The sequence below is a fragment of the Vipera berus genome (genome assembly GCF_964194415.1).
Source record: "Vipera berus genome assembly, chromosome: 2".
NCBI classification, from domain to species: Eukaryota; Metazoa; Chordata; class Lepidosauria; order Squamata; family Viperidae; genus Vipera; species Vipera berus.
In genome coordinates this window covers 133,730,808-133,750,148 of record NC_138203.1, presented here as the reverse complement: position 1 = coordinate 133,750,148, position 19,341 = coordinate 133,730,808, and the positions used below count along the sequence as shown (strand labels likewise).

Sequence of the window (19,341 nt, the reverse complement as noted above, 5' to 3'; positions counted from 1 at the left end):
GAACAGATTCTCATTTCCTTTCAGTCACTAAGGTCAGTTCATAATTTCTCTTAGCCTAATCCATCTCAGAAGGCTGCTGCAAAGATAATACACAGGCAACAATTTTATATGCCACAATGATCAGCTTGAAGCAAAAGCATGCATATACATAAATATGCGTGGCAAGTTAAAAATTCCTGACTCTACCATTTCAAGAAGACACGACGTTGGAGCTGTATATTTAAAAAGCTCCTGGTAAGGGTAAAATAACCTATTATTTAGAGAGCCAGCATAGATGTCTATTCTATGAAGTTCTTGGGTGTCCAAATATATCACTTATTTATTTTCAATTTGTAACCTACTAAGATCACATAGCATTCTTGCTCTATTGCAGGGCTTTTCAACCATTGGTACAGGTACCACCTGTGGTACATTGGCACCTAGCAGGTGGTACGCGACCATCCTAGAAAATTGGTAGCGGGGAGGGGAATGAGCTGAACCGGTGGCAGCACCGCACAAGCCTGAGCAAGAGATGGCTGTAGCTGTAGGGCTCAGCGGAAGTGCCAGGATCAGAGCCAGGCTCCAGCTGGAGCTCGGCGCTGATCCTCGTGCTTCTGCTGTGCCCAAAAGAAGCGTTGATCAGCTGGAATGTTGCACCATCTCCAGGGTCTTGTGATTTACATTCAGATGCTTGGCAACTGATACATATTTATGACGGTCACAGTGTCCCAGAGTCATGTGAAGTGACCAAAACCTGCTGCAACCACCCAGCAGAGGGAGGGGGAATAAAAATCAAACACCCCTACCCCCGCTGCCAATCCTCAACAGAATTGCTCACAACAATGAAAACCTCGGACAGGAGGAAGAGCACCGCCAGGCAGGCAGGCAGGTGTCTTGCTCGGCTGTGGCTTGGGGAGCACTTTTTTCAATGCCATTGTAACCGACCAGTCACTAAGCGAACTGTTGTAAGTCGAGGACTACTTCATCAGTTTTTTCTTCTTTTTTTGGTCGTTTTTGACACTTTGCTAGGCAACTGGTGATACTTGGATGTTGCCATATCCTAAAAGTGGTACAATGGGTGAAAAGATTGAAAAGCCCTGCTGTATTGACTCTGGACTTTATAGCCTGGTACCTTTTAATGCTGCTGTTTAGGTTCTTACAGGACCTTCCTGAGTTCCAAGTGGCCTTTAATACTAACCCCTCCCTTTGGCAGCCCCCTGCTCCAAGCCCTCCACCTTTTATTTTATTCCCTCCGCTTCACAACCATGGGCACATCACACAGCAAGCCCTTACAGCTGGGGTCCCCCAGTGCAGTTGGTTTTGTGATGGATGTCATTCCAGGTGATGACGTTGGCTCGCCCTGTGGTCATGGAGGTCCCAATAGTGAAGGTGAGCCGTTGATCAAAGGCCTTGCGGAACAGTGCCAGCACTTTGTTGCCTTCGGGGCAGTCAGGTAAGTAAGCCACACGGGTGGTGCCTGGATAGCGGACGCCAGGATTGGGATGTTCAACCTGCAGGAGAAGGATGAATTCTGAGGGGGAAAAAACCTTAACTACAAACAGGAGATGGAGGAGCTGATCCATAGGTTGGGAAGTCAGACCTGGTGCAGGTGAAATCTCCTAGATTTACCCTGAATATGCCTGCAACAGTTTGTTATAGTTGTGCCAGTTCTTGTTTGCATTGCCACTCCCACCCCACCCCAATATACTGCCCTCAAAATATATTGGACCACAACTCCAATTGTTCTCCCAAAGTCAATGCGGACATCCAATTGGAAAAAAGTTGGACTAGAGCAGGCATGTCAAACTGCCAGCCCACGGGCCAGATGCATCATACTGAAACCACACCCACCCCATTGCTGGCAATGGGGAAAAAGTCGTGATACATTGCGCGACGTCACATGATGTCGTGAGTTTGACTAGAGGCATCCGAGTTTACAAAAAGGGGAATAGCAGGAACAGAAACACAGGCTGTTGTTCACTTTAATAGCTTTGGCTGAGAGAGTGAGATATGGGAAGATCTCACCTCTTTTTAGAAAAAGTGGACTCCAATACAATTATGTATGACTAATTTACAAAAGTGGCTAATTGTAATGATATACAGTTTTCCCCAATAGATCAGTTTTATCTAACTTGGCATTGCAGAAATTTTGAGCTACAAATCCTAATATCCCCAAATACTTGACAGAGGGAGGCTAAGATATGTGGCTTAGCAAATGCAAAGATTGCATAAGACTGCTAAAGGATATCAAACTAGCTGCTTTGTTTCAAGTCGTATATGGAAAAATTCTTCTGATCTTAACCTGAAAGAAATGGAAATATGGATCTTCCATTCTAATAACAAACAATGGTAGATTTATATGCTACAAGCCATGGATAGATTACAGCTTTGTGAATTCTGTTGTTTTCACTCAATTTGCAAGGTCCACCAGGAAGAATCTAGTGGGGGGGGGGGGAAAAGAGTCAAAGAACTTGTTTTGAAAACCAGCCTTTCTTCATCTGTGATCCTAGGCCAGTGATGGTGAACCTTTTAGAGACCGAGTGCCCCAAAACTGCCCTGCTCTGCCCCCACCCTGCTCCCCCACAGGGCTACCTACCACCTCCATGGCCCGCAGCAGCAGATTGCCCAGACGGCCAGCAGCACCATGGCGGCCAGGCCCTCCGCCCACACCCCACAGCATCATCTGCGCACAACAGGGCACGAGGGCGGAGTCTTGTCCCCACTACCCAGCTGCCATGTCCTTGGCTGTGCTGCTCTGCGCGGGCCGCACCCTGGGGTGACTCTCCTCCCAGGGGGGGCTGCTGGTGAGGAGGGGACATGGGGGGGATGCGGGACTGGGATGACAGTGTGTGTGCCATGGGTTCACCACCACTGTCCTAGGCCTTACTCATTTCAGCCATGTAATTTAGCTCATAGGAGAAAGAATCTAAACACATTTTGATGTCACTTTTCTTAACCAATTGGCAATCCAAAATCTTCCCTATTTAGATCAAAATTCTCCCAGAGATTTTGCTATAGATGACTATCCTTCCATAGCTGCAGCTACAATACTGTGCCATATTTAAGCTGTTCAAAGATGAGTGGTTAGAAATGGCCACTGAACATTTTATTCTCTTCTGTTATTATATCAACTATCTTTTCCCTTTCTATCCCCTGGGAAAATGTCCATGCAGGACTTCTTGGCTCTCCTGTTCACTTTTCCTTCCCCTCTGCATTCTATGTTCTTATCAGGCTGAAAAACCTACAGCTTTACCAATCTACAAAAGGCAAACAATTAAAATACCAATGAGGCCATATAGGAACAGGGCTTCTGTGAAGTTTCCTCCCCCCCACCCCCACAGGGCATTTCCATTTGCTGTCCTTTCTCCAAAGGTATCCTCCTGATAGATTATCTTCCTTTGGTCTGCCTTCTGGTCACTCTGTCAAAGCAGAGTGGAAAAATACTCTCACTCAAGAATAGTAGGTCTAAGCACCCTGGGTAATCTTCAAAGAACTACCTGAATTCAGAGTTAAATTCAACTTGAATTCAAATAACAAAAGATGATTTAGCAGTTTCCCCGCCCCCGCCCCCCCCCCCAGTTGGAAGGAACATCTGTGTGATCTTGGCCATCCTGAAAAATAGCCAGGTTGGATATTGGCTACTGTCTAGGTTGGGAAGTTGGAAACCACCCAGGAGATGGTAAGCTGCATCTATACTTGGTGGAGCAGTGGGCTAATGCCTCCTTAAGTAACACCAGCTGCCTGCAATTAGTGCAGGTTCGCATCCCACCAGGCTCAAGGTTGACTCAGCCTTCCATCCTTCCGAGGTAGGTAAAATGAGGACCCAGATTGTTGGGGGCAATAAGCTGACTTTGTAATAATGCCGCTTGGGGTGTGTGTGAAAGCCCTAATAAGCAGGTATATACATAGAATGAAGGCTACTGCTAAGTTTGTAAGCCGCCCTGAGTCTTCGGAGAAGGGCGGGATATAAATGGAATTAAAATAAAATAAATAAAATAAAATAAATACTGCTGTCGGGGAAAAAAATAGAGGCATGTCCGTTTAGTCTTCAAAAAATGGGTCCCACTTATGGGACACTTGTCTTTTTCTCCCTGGATGTTTTCATTCTGGTTTCCTTCTAAGTGTCACTCAGTCTAATTTCAGAATGTTCATGTAACCTGCCCTTACCTACTAAGAGTAAGACAGAGGGCTTTTATTCTAAGTAACTTATTCAATCAGCTGAGCAAGGGGGGAAAAACCCCTCAGTGAATGAATTATGCCCTGGGTTATCATTTTCAGTTTCATCCAAGGCAATAACTAAGTCTGCTCATGTTTCAACTAATGCCCCTGCATATTCTTGAATATTATTTTTTGTGGTAGCATATATTCTAAATATAGATACTAATACACCCCCCAACTTTTTTATTAAATTATTGACTCTAAAGGTTTCCTTATCCTCCAGCAGAATTCCATAATGTTTTACAGCAAAAATATTATGGTTTAAGTGGAGGCATATTCTTCTGCGAGTGGATTTCAGGGATCCTTGCAACTAATTTTGCAGGCTCAAGTAGCTTCAGGCCTGAATCGCAAGCTGCCTCACGACTTTCTGCAATTCCAGGAATTTTAAAAAGCAGTTGGCAATAAGGAATGTAGGCCATTGAGCATTTTTAGTTCCTGGTATATTTATTTCTTACTTGAAGGTCACACCTTTTCTCCCCAGAGCTGAAGGTGGCAAGCCTGCTGTTTTTTCCCCTTCTCCCACCCGGCCATTTTGTTCTCACAACTTACCTGCTTTGTGAAGAGGATATGACTGTTCCAAAATCACCTAGGGATTGCTCAGCCTGCTTTTTTTCAGTCCTAATCTGACACAGACATCACTGCCCCAGTAACTTTCATAAAAAGCTTTCACACATCTTTTTTTTATTTGCACATAGGACAATCTCCCCCCTCCGCCCCAACTGCCAACCATAAATTTCCGGCCTCAAAATTGCCTTTTCAATTTGTCTCCTTTTACTTACTGAAGACTCTAAAAGCAACAGGCAAACATCCCAGTTTGCAAAATGGCACCTTTTATTTCCTGATAAGTAACTACTTTCTCCATTTACTGTCTGCTGATCCTGCTCTCCTTTAAGAAGGGCAAACTGTTCACAAACAAGGAAATATTCTTCCCCACAACTAATGCTTCCTCCACCCTCAGGTAAGCACCGTTTTTCTGAACAGGTCCAAAAAGTCAGCAAGGCCGGGATTAAAAAATTCTACATTTCCAAAAATTAAGGGTATACAAACTAAACATCAGCATTAACAATTGTCATCTGTTTGGTAACCTAATCTATGGCATGTTAAATATTGCCATGTTTAAAGGAATCAGATTGTGCATATGACACAGGCCAGGAAGCTGACACTCAACCAGCCAGTTTTGTCTAGTGCTTAAGGCACCAGGCTACAAACTGGGAGACAGTGAGTTCTAGTCTCATCTTAGTCATGAAACCCAGCTGGGTGACCATGGGCCAGTCATTCTCTCTCTTAGCCCAACTCACCTCACAGGGCTGTTCTTGCAGGGGAGGGGGGGAAATAGGAGGAAGGTGTGTTGGATATGTTCACCCCCTTGAGTTACATGTAAAAATAATAAAGCAGGATATAAATGAATACCAATAAAACTTAGGTTTTTCTGCCAATTATCATTCTATGGGTCCTCACAAACCTTCATGGATTCTTTTAAGTGACTTCACTTAGGTCTGACAGCAACCCTCCTTGGCTAATCTAAAAAAGAAAGAACTAAACAAGATCAGATCCGATTAATTCTGAGATGGGAAACCACAAGGAAATCCCACCACTGTAGGCTAAAGTAGGAAATTGAATAAAAAAAATGCCGAAAAAAGAACTTCCATATATGTTGTTGCCAAAAAAAAAGGAGTGTCATGAATCCCCTCTATTTGACCTTAATCTGTTACATCACTTTCCACAATGCCTACAGATTTAGAGTCTTCGGGGAGATATGAAAGGATGGCTTAAAAGACCTGCTCTTGAATCCTATCATGTTTTAATGCAATCTTATCCAACCCTGCTGCCGCCTTCTCAGTGTGTTGAGATTACAGTACAATTCTTAAAATCCTCAGCCAGCGTGGCCAAATGACCACCTCTTTACATGTGTGTCTACTCGGAACAAAATGCCATCCCGCTTAATCTGCTTCCTCTTAACAGGATGGCAATCATTGAACTCTATGGGTAAAAAGGAACCTTGGAGGCATCTAGTCCAACTCTCTACCCAGGGCAAAAATCCTCAGACCAAGCCAGTTAAATGGTTTTCCAACTTTTTGCTTGAAAATTTCCAAAGATGGAGTGCTCATGACTCTGGGCTGTTCAATTGCTTAACAATTGATAATAATTAATAGTCACAGTGAGGAAATTCCACCGTATTTCAAGTTTGGATCTCTCACTATAAAACCTCCACCCATGGGTTCTTTATCTTACCCTCAGACGCTCTGAAAAATAAATCCATACCCTCTATCTAGTCTGTAACATCCCTTCATGTATTGGAAGACTGTTGTCAAGTCTCCCTTTATCCTTCTCTTCTTTAAGCTAAGCGTACCAAGTTTCTTTAACCATTCTTTAGCCCTCAAGCCACTCACTATCCGTGTCATTCTTTCTGTGCACTTTGCATTATCTTGTATTATGGTGACCAAAACTAAAGTATTCAAGATACAGTCTGATCAGTACAACGTAGAGCAGAATTATCACTTCCTATTATCTCAACATGTTACTTCTGTTGTTGTGGCCCAAGATTGCACTGGCCCTTTTGGTGGTTCATGCTTGATGTAACAAGAGACTCGGAACCTTCTCCCAAGCACCACTGCCCAGTCAAGGGCATCTATTTTTTTTTCCTACCTAAGGGCAGAACCTTAACATTTATCACCCCTGAATACCATTTTGTTGGATAAGGTCCAATTTTCAAGTCATGAAGGCGATGTGTTCACTAAAGGAGGTGGCAACGTTAATTTATATGCCTAACAAAACATCCTACTCTAAGATTCAGCCCAACACCATTCCCAAATTCATTCAAGCCACACACCCCCAAAATAAACATTCATCATTTACTCCTATTTTTGGTGTAGGAATAAAATCACTGCAGTTGTGCTCCTATGCCTTGGAGAGATTTAATGCTCTCATTTCCTCTCTTAAAAACAAATGTTTCTTATCTTCCCAATGGATTGTGGCCATGCCCACTGGTGGCACACAACACTTGAACTGCCAGATAAAATCTGGTGTCATTCTGGTGTAAGGAATGCTGTTATATATGTCCAACTTCATTTTTGATAGAATTTTCTAGCCATTTGTGGCCGTGGCCATTTTGCTCTTCTCTCAATTCTCTCCCTATCATTTGCTTTCTCCAGTTTGGGGCCAACCTGTAAGCCCAATGCTGGGGGAATAGAGGGCAGCAGCTCCTAATGCTCTATGCAGCCTTTGACCTCATCTGAAATAAATAACTCGGCCTCAAGTCAGAACTGCAGCCTGCTGCTTAGAAGGAAGGGAAGAGGGTGTCATAATAGAGAAAAAGAGGCTGAGTCTTAACTGGGTTTTTGTTCTTTTTTGCTGTAGTCACAACTATTGGTCACTTTAGTTCCAACGTGTTCTCAAACAAATTCCCTAAGGGGGAACACAGTCCTTAAGAGTGAGAAAGGATTCCTGCTTCTGACTATGGCCTAGCTCAGGGGTAGGCAACCTCGGCTCTTTTATGACTCGTGGACTTCAACTCCCAGAACTCCTGAGTCAGCTGACTCAGGAATTCTGGGAGTTGAAGTCCACGAGTCATAAAAGAGCCGAGGTTGCCTACCCCTGGCCTAGCTAGTCATGCATGGGAGCTGAGGGTTCTGGGAGATGTAGTCTTAGCACAGCTGGAAGCTTCTACAATAGGGAAGGTGACCCTGCGAATACCATTTCCAAGCAACAGAAAAAGAGAAACCCAACTTACTCCTTGTATGCCAGGTGGGAAGACATACTGGATTATGATGGTGCCATATTTCTCATAACCAGGAAGCAGAAGACTTGAGTCCTTGGAGACTAGCATGCGTCCATTCTCCGGCTGGTTCCCTACCAGCTGCCCGTAGAAACGGCCACACATTGGGCAGGCTTTCTTGACCTGCAAGGCCCGGGTGATGCAGTCCTCACAGAAGGAGTGCTTGCATTTCTCCAAAGTTTTAATGTTCTGGATCTCCCCCAAACAAATGGGGCACTGGCTGTCCTGTTCCTCCTCCCCTCCCCTTGAGCAGCTGGCCATCCCTCCACTGCCACTTACTACCCTTGGCCCAGAGGTCTGCTGTCCTCGGGATATCAAGGCAGCTCCTCGACGGTGGAGCTCTACAGCTCCGTGTTCTCGGCTCTTCTCCATCAAGGCCATGCAGCCCATCAGCTCACTCTGACGCTGAGCCTTCTTCAATTCCTTCTCTGTTTCCTTGAGCAGTGCTTTGAGAGCCTTACGAGCCAGGTAAAGGCCATTGCTTGGTCCATGGGCAGGCATGGTAATCTGCAGCACATAGATCTCGGACGTCTCACCATCAATCAAGACACTGACTTTATTCTCCTCTTTCAACTTGACCAGTTTGGCAGGACTTTCCTTGGTCAGGAAGTCCCAGACGTGCTTATTTACCGTGAGCCTATTTTTAGTGGTGCCTCCACAAGCGGCCATCCTGGATAAAACAAATGATACTGAAAAGAGAGAGAGAGAGGGAGGGAGGGAGGGAGGGAGAGAGTGAGAGAGAGAGAAAGATAATCAAAGTTACAGAAGTGGCTCCAGGCAGAAATACAGATGGATACACCCAGACAGAATCCCACGTTGGGTTACTTTACCTCACGGACTTGGATGGTTTCATTGTTTTGGAAAAAATATTTTTGCTTTTCTTGAACATCGCAACCCCATTAGCAAATGCTGAATCATTTAGAATTCAGACTTAGATTCATCCATCCATCCTACATAATCAAGTGCTCATATGCCTCTATGTCAAACTCCAAATCCTAAAACACTTGAAGAAACCACAAATCTAAGAGAACCGAGGAAAAATTATTCTAACTGACCAGGAAGGAATTGATCCCAAACCTATACTGTACATTCTGGATTGGTTGGTCTACTCTAGATCTTTCATTTTTCCCATCTGGTTAAAATGGTGGAGCTCTAATCCTACCCATTTGAAGATCCTAATTTGGCCAAGATTGATTATGATTACATTTTATTATTAAGGTGGATGAAACAAGATTAAAAAGAATGAACTATTTGTTTCAGATCTCTCTGAATTTCTAAGTAGAATAACAAACGGCCAATTATCAACTGCAAGAATGGCCTTTTAAAAATAAACCAGCGGATTGTGTGTATGTGAGAAGAATCCAAATTACCACACTTGCTTTTTGCATTGGAGGAAGGAAAAAGCTGTACTCACACAATTGCTGTGTGAATGTCAGCTTACCGGTATCTTCTTTGACCCAAGCAGTAAAATTCTTGACCACAGACTTACTGCATGGCTGGCAAACATGTGGGAGTCTGGATATTGCTAAACTATCATTCCTAGTGTTGCTTGTTATTGGTACTCTTGCACAATATGGAATGTTTCCTTTCTCATCACTTTACATACTCCTCTGCATATATGAAGACAGAGGATAATTAACAATAGACCAGAAATCTGGTTTATACCTGGTCAACCCTAGTTTACCTAGTCCAGTGGCCACTAAAAATAGGAGCTTTCCAATATCTTAGACAAAAATCTCATGGTTTTTTTTTTAAGATTGCCAAAATCCAAACCTGGAATTTTATTTTATTTTTGAATGTGAAGCATAGATGTTACTAAGCTACATCCTCTGACAAGATGGTGGGTTAAGCACAAAGCACTTGCATTTTGCCTGGACTGCCAGAAATTCCTGCACTTGTAAGCAATCAGTGGGAAATATATGAATGCTTTAAGTTTAAACCTCAGCTACAAGACAGAAAATGAGTCCATCTCTCATTTCAACTATCAAGGTAAAAAAAGTATTTTCAAATGATGATTAAAGTGTAAACATTGCTGTATAAAAAAAAAACTGAAACAAGGAGCATCTCTCAGAGACCAAAAGAAATCTACAGCCAGACTGTGTATTCCAAAGCTCTTGGAGTTAGTATCTGCAAGAGACTTTGGGGCCTCTTAGTAGCATGCTGCAAGTAATCATAGCCCACTAGCAGCCCATGACGAGTAAAAGGGGAAAAAAAAGAATTAAAAGCCTCAGGGGAGGTACAGGCTAAGAGAGGAGCCTGGGGAGATTAATAGTTGAAAGTCTAATTGGGCCGAGTAAAAGAGATACAGTAGATGCAACATAATCAGCGGGCTTAGTAAAATCCCAAATGTTTGCTTTTTGGAGACAAGTTCCAAAGAGTTCAGTGAGCTTTATACAATGGTTACTAAGCTTCTATTAAGGGAGTCCTTTTTTAAAAAAACCTGATCCTTACACTAAGCATTAAAACTCATCCTTACACTAAGCATTTACTTTTCAAATACCAATACATGTGTTGGCATTCATTTCTTATTTATTGAATTTATATTATGCCCACCTCACTTTCCAAAATTACTTGAGGGATTCTTATCTAGAAATGACTTAAACAGCTGAAGCACCAAATAGCAAAACATGTGTTGTTGTTTTTTTACGGCACATAGATGATGCTGGAATTCACCTCCACTATACCTATATAGCATACATCTCTGATATTTCCTCTTAGTTCCCCATCCAAACGCTCAGCAACCCTGACCCTCTGAGCTTGCCAGTCTTGCCTAAACAAATTCATGAACATTCACCCTACTGAGGGCACTGAGTTTTCAGGGGGCATTAGTTCTGCAAGTTCTTCCAAATAGCTATTGCTATGAAATGCAGATGGGAAAGTATTCTGCCCTGCTCCCGTATTTCCTTAGAGGCACTTGGCTGGGGAAATAAAATACAGTACGGTACTAACCTGAGCAGATCACTTATCAGCTTCAACACGGCTCTTTCACTTTTTTTTTTGCTCCTAACATGGCATCAAGCTGCCTTAGCCTGGCAGCTATCGATGCAAGGGCTTTATTACAACCTCAGGGAAACAAGGGTAAAAATGATTGCACGGAGAATGTCAGAGGTTACAATTTGCAGCAGACATCTTTTGCACACGATGTCACTAGTTCCCATAAAGCCATTACTACAGCAAGGGGGGGGGGATTTTTTTCAATTTGCATTAAAATACTATGTTAATTACTAGTTATACAGGCTCCTCCTCCCTTCCATGGCATTTCCTGCACCTTGGGAACTTTCAAGAACAATTCCCATTCAAACAGTGGCTTGTAAGTTATCAAAAGCTCCTCCTAAGAAATGGCATTAAAAAGCAGCCAGGTGGCTTTTTTTCAGGCACAAGGGGAAATATTGCGCTCCCAAAATTACACTGCTAGCTAAAAATCGGGAATTAAAACACCCCCACCCATCCCAATCCTTATCCAACTGGGAATGGAAAACAATCACGTTGTCAGGGCCAGCTATGCGGGGGAGGGGGGGACGGTGGGAGGGAGAGGGGTTGTTTAGGGCAAGGGTCTTCAAACTTGGCCCTTTTATGACTTGCGGACTTCAACTCCCAGAATTCCTCAGCCAGCGTATGCTGGCTGAAGAATTCTGGGAGTTGAAGTCCGCAAGTCATAAAAGGGCCAAGTTTGAAGACCCCTGGTTTAGGGTCTGTGGAAACGCCAGCTGCCCCCTATAAAGAAGGGAAAGGAGCAGATGCAAGGCCACAAAGGAGATGCACCAGGCCTCTGGCGGGGAGCTCGTCGTCGTCGCCGCCGCCGCCGCCTTAAATTCCTACCTAGAATAAGCAGGTGGGCGGGAGCCTTCTCAAGATGAGCGTCGATTCCCCAGCAATGCAAGCAAGGGACCGGCTTCCTTCCTTCCTTCTGCCGCCTCGAGGCGTCAAAACGCTCCGGGATGTGGCAAGGAGGCTGACTCTTGGAGCTCAAACCCTCGGCAGCGGGCGGAGCCAGCCAGGGCGAGCGCTCCCCGCTCCGGCGAGAAAAAAAAGGCAACCCCAAACCCCGTCGCACGTCACCTTTCGAAGGAGCGCGACGCCCCCGCCATACCGTACCTGGGGAGCCCATGAGAGAGGCTGGGATCGAAGACCGGCCGGATGTGGGAGTTCAGCTGAGCTGCGAATCAGAAACTGCGAAAGGGAGAAGAGAGGAGGCGGGTTAAATCGAGGCTGTGCGGGGAGGAGGAGGAGGAGGAGGCGGCGCGGGTGGGGTGGGAGAAGGGAGGAGAGGGCGTGCGTATGTTTATAGTCGGCACGGAGGAGCTCTGCTTTGGGAGTCCGGCTGCAACCCTTCACCTAAGACTCCTATTTTCAGCTTTCCCACACACACACACCCCCAACGAGTTGTGGAGCCCTTGGAGTACTCTAGTTAGGTAAATACAACGTCTGCAAGCAAACCACCCAACTCAAGAGACCCCCCCAGTTCAATCCTGAGTCAGAAAAACTTGTCTCCGATTGGCATTTTTCCTGAGTGTGAGCGAAGGCCTAAGGTGGAAAAAAGTCCCCCTTTTCCTGTTTCCACGTGTAACCCAGTAAATGCTATCGAGTTAAAGGTAACCTGTGCCTAGTAAAAGCTACCTTGCCTAGCATTGAATTGGGCATGCTAAATAAATGGCTTCATTGACCCCTTGGGCTGGATGGATCTGTGGAGAAGTAAGGACTTAAATCAAATCCCAAACACAATCTGGTTTTATTCTACTACAATATTTCTCTTCAAGCTCCTCCAGGAGGCTATGGAGCTAATAACTAGCATTACAATACTGTAAGTACTCTGACTGGAGCCAAGTACTCTTGGCCACCTCTTCCACATCTGTTTTCATTCTGTGTAACCCAAGGCAAGGTTTGTTGCACGTTTTGAATGAAGCAGGACTATGCCAGGAGGTCATGGCTGGCTCAAGGTGAATGTGTCAGAATTCATACTAGCCATGATGATGTAGAGCAATACAGCAAGCCAATCACAGAATCAGCTATAATTATGATTGAGGGTGAAGGTTTGTTGTCCAAGCTTGTGGGTTGGTTTCTGAACATTTTGTTACCGTGCTAGGTAACATCTTCAACAGAGTTGAGGGGATGTCAATGTCAGTGTTCTTCTGTTTATAAGGATTTCAGGTATGAGTGTATCAAGTGAGGGTCTTGTGATGGGTCAGGTATGAGTCATCAGTGAGAGGCTTGTGATAGGTCTTCCTTCCTTCCTTTCACTGATGAGTCATACCTGATCCATCACAAGACCCTCACTTGACACACCCACACCTGAAGCCCTTATAAACAGAAGAACACTGACATTGACATCCCCTCAACTCTGTTGAAGATGTTACCTAGCTTGGTAACAAAATGTTCGGAAACTAACCCACAAGCTCGGACAACAAACCTTCACCCTCATCCTACACCCGAGCTACAATTTGCCACTATTGCATAATTATGATTTCTTGAATAAGCCATAGTTAGGCTTACTCATTGCATTAAAGCATAAACCAGGATTTACAGATCACGGGCTGAGTTCACACCACACCATGCTAAATTAAAAAACCAAATGGGTGATCTAATTCTAGCATATGTTGACTTTCATGTACCCATGACTCTTCTTTGCAATAAGTGGGCATTTTATGAAGTAATTTACCACAGAAAATCTGTTGTTTTTTTAATTTGGGAATTAAGTAGAAGCTAGCAAATTTGTCCATGATGCCAAATTACTTGGCTATTGTATGATTGTTACATTGTAAAGACACAACAAGGAGTTCCACACAATCTGTTTAAATTGGGGAGTGGCACATGGGATTCAGTATAGGTAATTTACAAAGCAAAAGTAAAGCAATGCTTCCTGGGACAATAAACTTTCTAGTTAAACATAGGTGGATGCTGATGGGGTAAAAGCTAGTCCTGACTGTCCTAAAATCAAGGTGGATAACTGGATCAAAAGTTCAAATAAGTGTGCGTTTACTATGAGCAGGGCAAATTCCATGTTTTCATTAGGAAAGCAACTGAAAATATAAAGGTGAAAACAATAATACTATACTGTACAGAGTTTTAGTTGCCAGAATTCTAAATTGGGACTGTAGGCCTGGAAATACAATCAGCCAGCTCTCCAAGAAAATTCTTTTTTAAAGACTGAAAAAAATACGAAGAAGACATATTGCTAAGATTTGTTAAACGTGCAAAGTGGGGATGGGAACACTTTGCTCCCCCTTACATGAAATTAAAAGCCAGTCCGCTAATGATTCAGAAGGGGCAAAACTGAGGCAAGTTAAAGCAAAGTCCTTCAGAGGGAACAGAGGTTTTCAATCCAAACCTTGAATATTAAAAGCATCTTGTGGGCACTCACATAACATTGGTCTCATCAAGGGTTGAGTTGTTCCAGAAATAGTTACTATAGTGGGTGCAACCAGTCACAAGACACCTATTTTTTAGGCTGCAAACTTGACAGTTTGCTCCTTGCTACCCCCGCAGCCTCCAGGGATGTTCCCTAGTGATCCTGATGTAGTATACTTCCCTCCTGCTCTTTTTCTTCCTTAGCACGTGGGCGCCCTTCCAAGAAAACACTGGATAGCAGCAAATTTCCATCATTTTAATTTTCAAGAATGCCTACAGGTCCCAGAGCATTCTTATAAGTAAAGATAAGCTGGTGCTTTGATTTCCCAAATGCTCTTCCCGCCCAATGGAAAGAATCCTTTAAAAGCTAAGGCAGGGAGGCTAGTGGGATTTGAGACTAGTCTTGGGTATCACACCAGGATCTCAAATTCCAGCCTTTGGAAATTTTAGTCAACCCACCTGGCTTTTTAGGCAAATTCATGAAGAGTTACATTTCTGGTATCAGTGGTTACCAATCATAATGACTGCGAATGTACTTTATACGTAGCATCGGAGGCAGTGTTGTCTCAATATGCCAGCCGTAATTCGCCTCTTATGAGAAGAAACTGCCAAACTGATCGAGCAATAGCTTGCTCTTAGGATTTTAATTTGCAAACTGAAACATATAATGCAAACAGAATGTCTCTGTTGTACAAATTCTTTTTCTGCTCTGAGGAGCAGCAGAATGGAACGGAAAGCAGAACACCGCACAAAAAGCCCCCTGCATAGAAATGACTTCTATGGTATTAATGCAACCGCATCTCCTTCACTGGGTACCAGGATAGTGAGAAGCAGTCGGGGAAGCAGTACTGTATAGACTAAGAAAAACAATTTGATCTGCTGACATCCTCCACCCCAGGTTTTCTTTTCATTCCTTCAGTGGGTGTTCTAAAAGACCAGACCATCTTATGGACCCTCCAGGGAATTTGCTCTTGGCCATAATAAGTCTCCAAGCCCTTCCCTGGCTGCCTCATCAATATCACTACCTAGGAAAGTCAACTTCTCAGAATTTATTTTGGAAACTGGATTTTGGGCACCTCCAAGTCAAATGAAGGTTGGGTTGCAGGAGGCAAGATGGAACAAGAATGATTGCTCAGTAACAAAAGCAACCTACGGGGTGAAATTTCATCTCTCAGCAATAAAGGCCCTCCAGATGCCTTTGGTCCTTTTATGTTAAAGTGAAACAGTGTACTCGGCTTATGTTCAGGAGTTTCTTGACCATTGTCAAAACCCCATGTGATATTAAGTCCTGACAAATAGGTTAAAGCAACTTGCTGATTTGTATAGTGACTAAACCCAGCTTCTCTAATTTTGCCCCGTTCTGATGTGTTTTATTGTAAAGCCAGTCAGCTCCCCATCAGTATGCCAAGGTAGCTGGGAGGGTAAGAGGATGCAAGCCAAGATAGATAGATAGATAGATAGATAGATAGATAGATAGATAGATAGATAGATAGATAGATAGATAGATAGATAGATAGATAGATAGATAGATAGATAGATAGATAGGCAGGCAGGCAGGCAGGCAGGCAGACAGGCAGACAGACAGACAGACAGACACAGACACACACAGAGACACACACATATATATGGTAAAGGTTCCCCCGCACATGCGTGCTAGTCGTTTCCAACTCTAGGTGCCGGTGCTCATCAACGTTTCAAAGCCGAAGAGCCAGCGCTTGTCCGAGGACGTCTCCGTGGTCATGTGGCCGGCATGACTAGACGCCAAAGGCGCACAGAACGCTGTTACCTTCCCAGTGTAGTGGTCCCTATTTTTCTACTTGCATTTTTACGTGCTTTCGAACTGCTAGGTTGGCAGAAGCTGGGACGAGTAACAGGCGCTCACTCTGTTACGCGGCACTCAGGATTCGACCCGCCAAACTGCCGACCTTCTGATCGACAAGCTCAGCGTCCTAAGATACATACATACATACATATGCATATATATGCCTATATAGGCATATATAGGCATTTGGGAAAGCTGGTCATAAATAATTAAAGGACTTATACCATAAGCATAATGAAGAGCTTATAAACTATTTTTGGTGGTGTATTATCTAAGAGTGAATTTCTCTTAAATGGTACTGCTTAGGTTGCCTTCACCTGAAATGGCACCTCCACACAGGTGTTATTTGAGTGCTGAGAATAACTGTTTTGTCGCCCAGAGATAGTTGTGTTTCAAAGATGGTATTCAGCAGTGCAGACCAATCCAGGATGAGGAAACTTAATTTTAGAGCAGAGAGTGGGAGGATCTCTTCAAAGATCACTTTTCCACCATTCAGAACTTTTCCAAAGCATCTCCAGCATTCCCTTCACTTTCTACGCTTCAGGGCAGTGAGTCCCATTATACTCTGACAGATGGAATTTCACATGGATGTTTGACCAGCAGAGAGCTCAGGAGTAGCAGGGGGTTCTATGAACAGAAAGAGGGAATTCATATTCTAGTCGGTTGCTGGTTTGCACTAAGAAAAAATATTTGCCACAGTGAAAACTATCATGGGGCTGATCTTGAAAGTTACAGAGTGCCATGGTTGTGTAGCTATATTCCTTGATCTAGAATCCTTCAGGTGTGTTGGCGTTCAGAAAACTCCAGAAATTCTGGAGGGCAACAGATATACAGGTAGTCCTTGACTTACAACAGTTCATTTAGTGACCGTTCAAGGTTACAACAGCACTGAAAAAAGTGACTTATGACGATTTTTCATGCTTATGACCACTGCAGCATCCCCACGGTCACATGATCAAAATTCAGACCCTTGGCAACTGACTCGTATTTATGACGAAGTGTCTCAGGGTCATGTGATCATCTGTTGCAACCTTTTTATAAGCAAAGTCAATTGGGAAGCCAGATTCACTTAACAACCATGTTAATAACAACTGCAGTGATTCACTTAACAACTGTGGCAAGAAAGTCGTAAAATGGAGCAAAATTAACTTAAAGATTTCACTTAGCAACAGAAATTTTGAGCACAGTTGTGGTCATAAGTCAAGGACTACCTGTCTTGATATATGGGTATAAGGTATATAGTCTGGTATACAGAGCTGCTACCAGCTAAATGGTATGGCAGCCTAAGATAAAAATGGGCTCAAAATAAAATCCTGAGTCTCTGACTGGCTATGCACATTTCACTAAATTAAAACCAAACATAATTTAGTGCAATGTGCACAGCCAGTGAAAGACTCGGTCTTAACAGTCGAATGCGCACAAAATATAACCAAGTCAATTAAAAACTTAGAACTGTTTTTTGTACAAAAACAATTTAAACTGATTAGCGTTTACTTTGGTAAGTCTTTTTTGTGGGTCAGCATATTATGTAAATCCAGAAAATGGTTAATTCAATAACCCAGGTAAACACTGAGCAAACCCAGTCATTGTGTTGCTTAAACATAGCCAGCATACTTTGTAAATTATGATTTATAATTTAGCAGGTTAAGCACATAGTATTTATTCAGTAAAGGGACGCGGTGGCTCAGTGGGTTAGGACGCTGAACTTGTCGATCAGAAGGTCGGCAGTTTGGCGGGTCGAATCCCGAGTGCCGCGTAGCAGAGTGAGCGCCTGTTACTCGTCCCAGCTTCTGCCCACCTAGCAGTTCGAAAGCATGTAAAAATGCAAGTAGAAAAATAGGGACCACTACGGTGGGAAGGTAACAGCGTTCCGTGCGCCTTTGGCGTCTAGTCATGCCGGCCACATGACCACGGAGACGTCCTCGGACAAGCGCTGGCTCTTCGGCTATGAAACGGAGATGAGCACCGGCCCCTAGAGTCGGAAACGACTAGCACGCATGTGCGGGGGAACCTTTACCTTTACCTTTTTATTTATTCAGTAGGCGACAGTTAAGCAAACTATAGCTTAAGACGACGTATAAATCTAGTATCTCAGTAGAGTTCCTCCTAAAATGAATCTCAACATGGCTTAAGCAAAGCCTGGAAAAAATTTGGTGGCAGACCACCTTCTCAATATATGCAGATATAGACATCTATGGGGGCAGATAACAATGTCATTAGGTAAATGTCAGAACTTACATATAACAGGACACAAGTACCTAACTATGGCACTTACTTGGTGATGTTACCATGCCTGGGCTATCATTTTGGCATAGTTGTGATTTATTTCAATTGTTGCTAAAGTTTGGCATTTCCCAAATATCTTGGGGTAGAATGTACTCTCCCCTTACACAGTTAGTTTAGGATGGCAGATCAGTGCTTACATTCTTATAAACACCACAAAAATGTTCTAGCAATTGCAAATGTATAATTCATTGTTTGAACACTGATAAGCAGATACTGTACTGTATATGCAGCCATCAACATGGGAATTGATTGCAAAATGTTTTAACAGTTTAACGCATAGAGGATCAAAACAACATCTTTAAAAGCTAGTAGTAAAAATTCTACATTCATAGCAGGCATATGTCAAGAAAGTCAAGATGGTGACTGTGACAGCATAATCAAGCCCCAATCCCTTTTTACATAGTCTTGTGTATGACATACATAAAGCAGGTGGAGGCTACAACTGTGCAACCATAGCTATTTTGTCTATTTTGATTTTGCACTGTGGATTCCCCTGACCCATAACATAAGCCCAGCTTCACGAATTTCAACAAAGAGAAACATACCAATTTATCATCTATCAGTTCAACCATCAGTCTTGACTCCTCCTCCATTTCAAACAGGTGAATCACCTTTTATACTTTTGAAAGATGGCATGTATATTTATCCATACAGTATATCCTGACAAGTCACAGTTTTAAGAATAGTTGCAAAGGAGCAATACGGATAAAATGAGTAGGAAAAAAAAGAAAAAAGAAATGTTTAGCCATAATATTCCTGGGTATCAGGCAATAGTTGTCCTCCACAAGAAGAGATTCGTACTTCAAGCAGCATTAACACACACACACACACACACACACACACACATACACAATTCAGTAGGATTTCTAAGAACTTGCTTTGGAATGTAAGACACAGCAGAATCCAAAATGTAGTT

The 19,341-nt window shown here is 43.3% G+C and overlaps 1 protein-coding gene across 1 annotated transcript in view; it reads right to left on the bottom strand.

Annotated features, from left to right (window-relative positions):
• The window catches only part of DTX3 (deltex E3 ubiquitin ligase 3), a 40,200-nt gene that overhangs the window by 13,063 nt on the left and 7,796 nt on the right, over window positions 1-19,341 (bottom strand). Inside the window, exons 2-4 of the mRNA XM_081316598.1 lie at window positions 11,792-12,142; window positions 7,928-8,661; window positions 1,273-1,490 (exon numbers count right to left, since the gene is read on the bottom strand). Of these exons, the coding sequence (XP_081172724.1) occupies window positions 1,273-1,490; window positions 7,928-8,661; window positions 11,792-12,080 (1,241 nt within the window). The 5' untranslated portion in view covers window positions 12,081-12,142. The remainder of the gene's footprint in view (window positions 1-1,272; window positions 1,491-7,927; window positions 8,662-11,791; window positions 12,143-19,341) is intronic.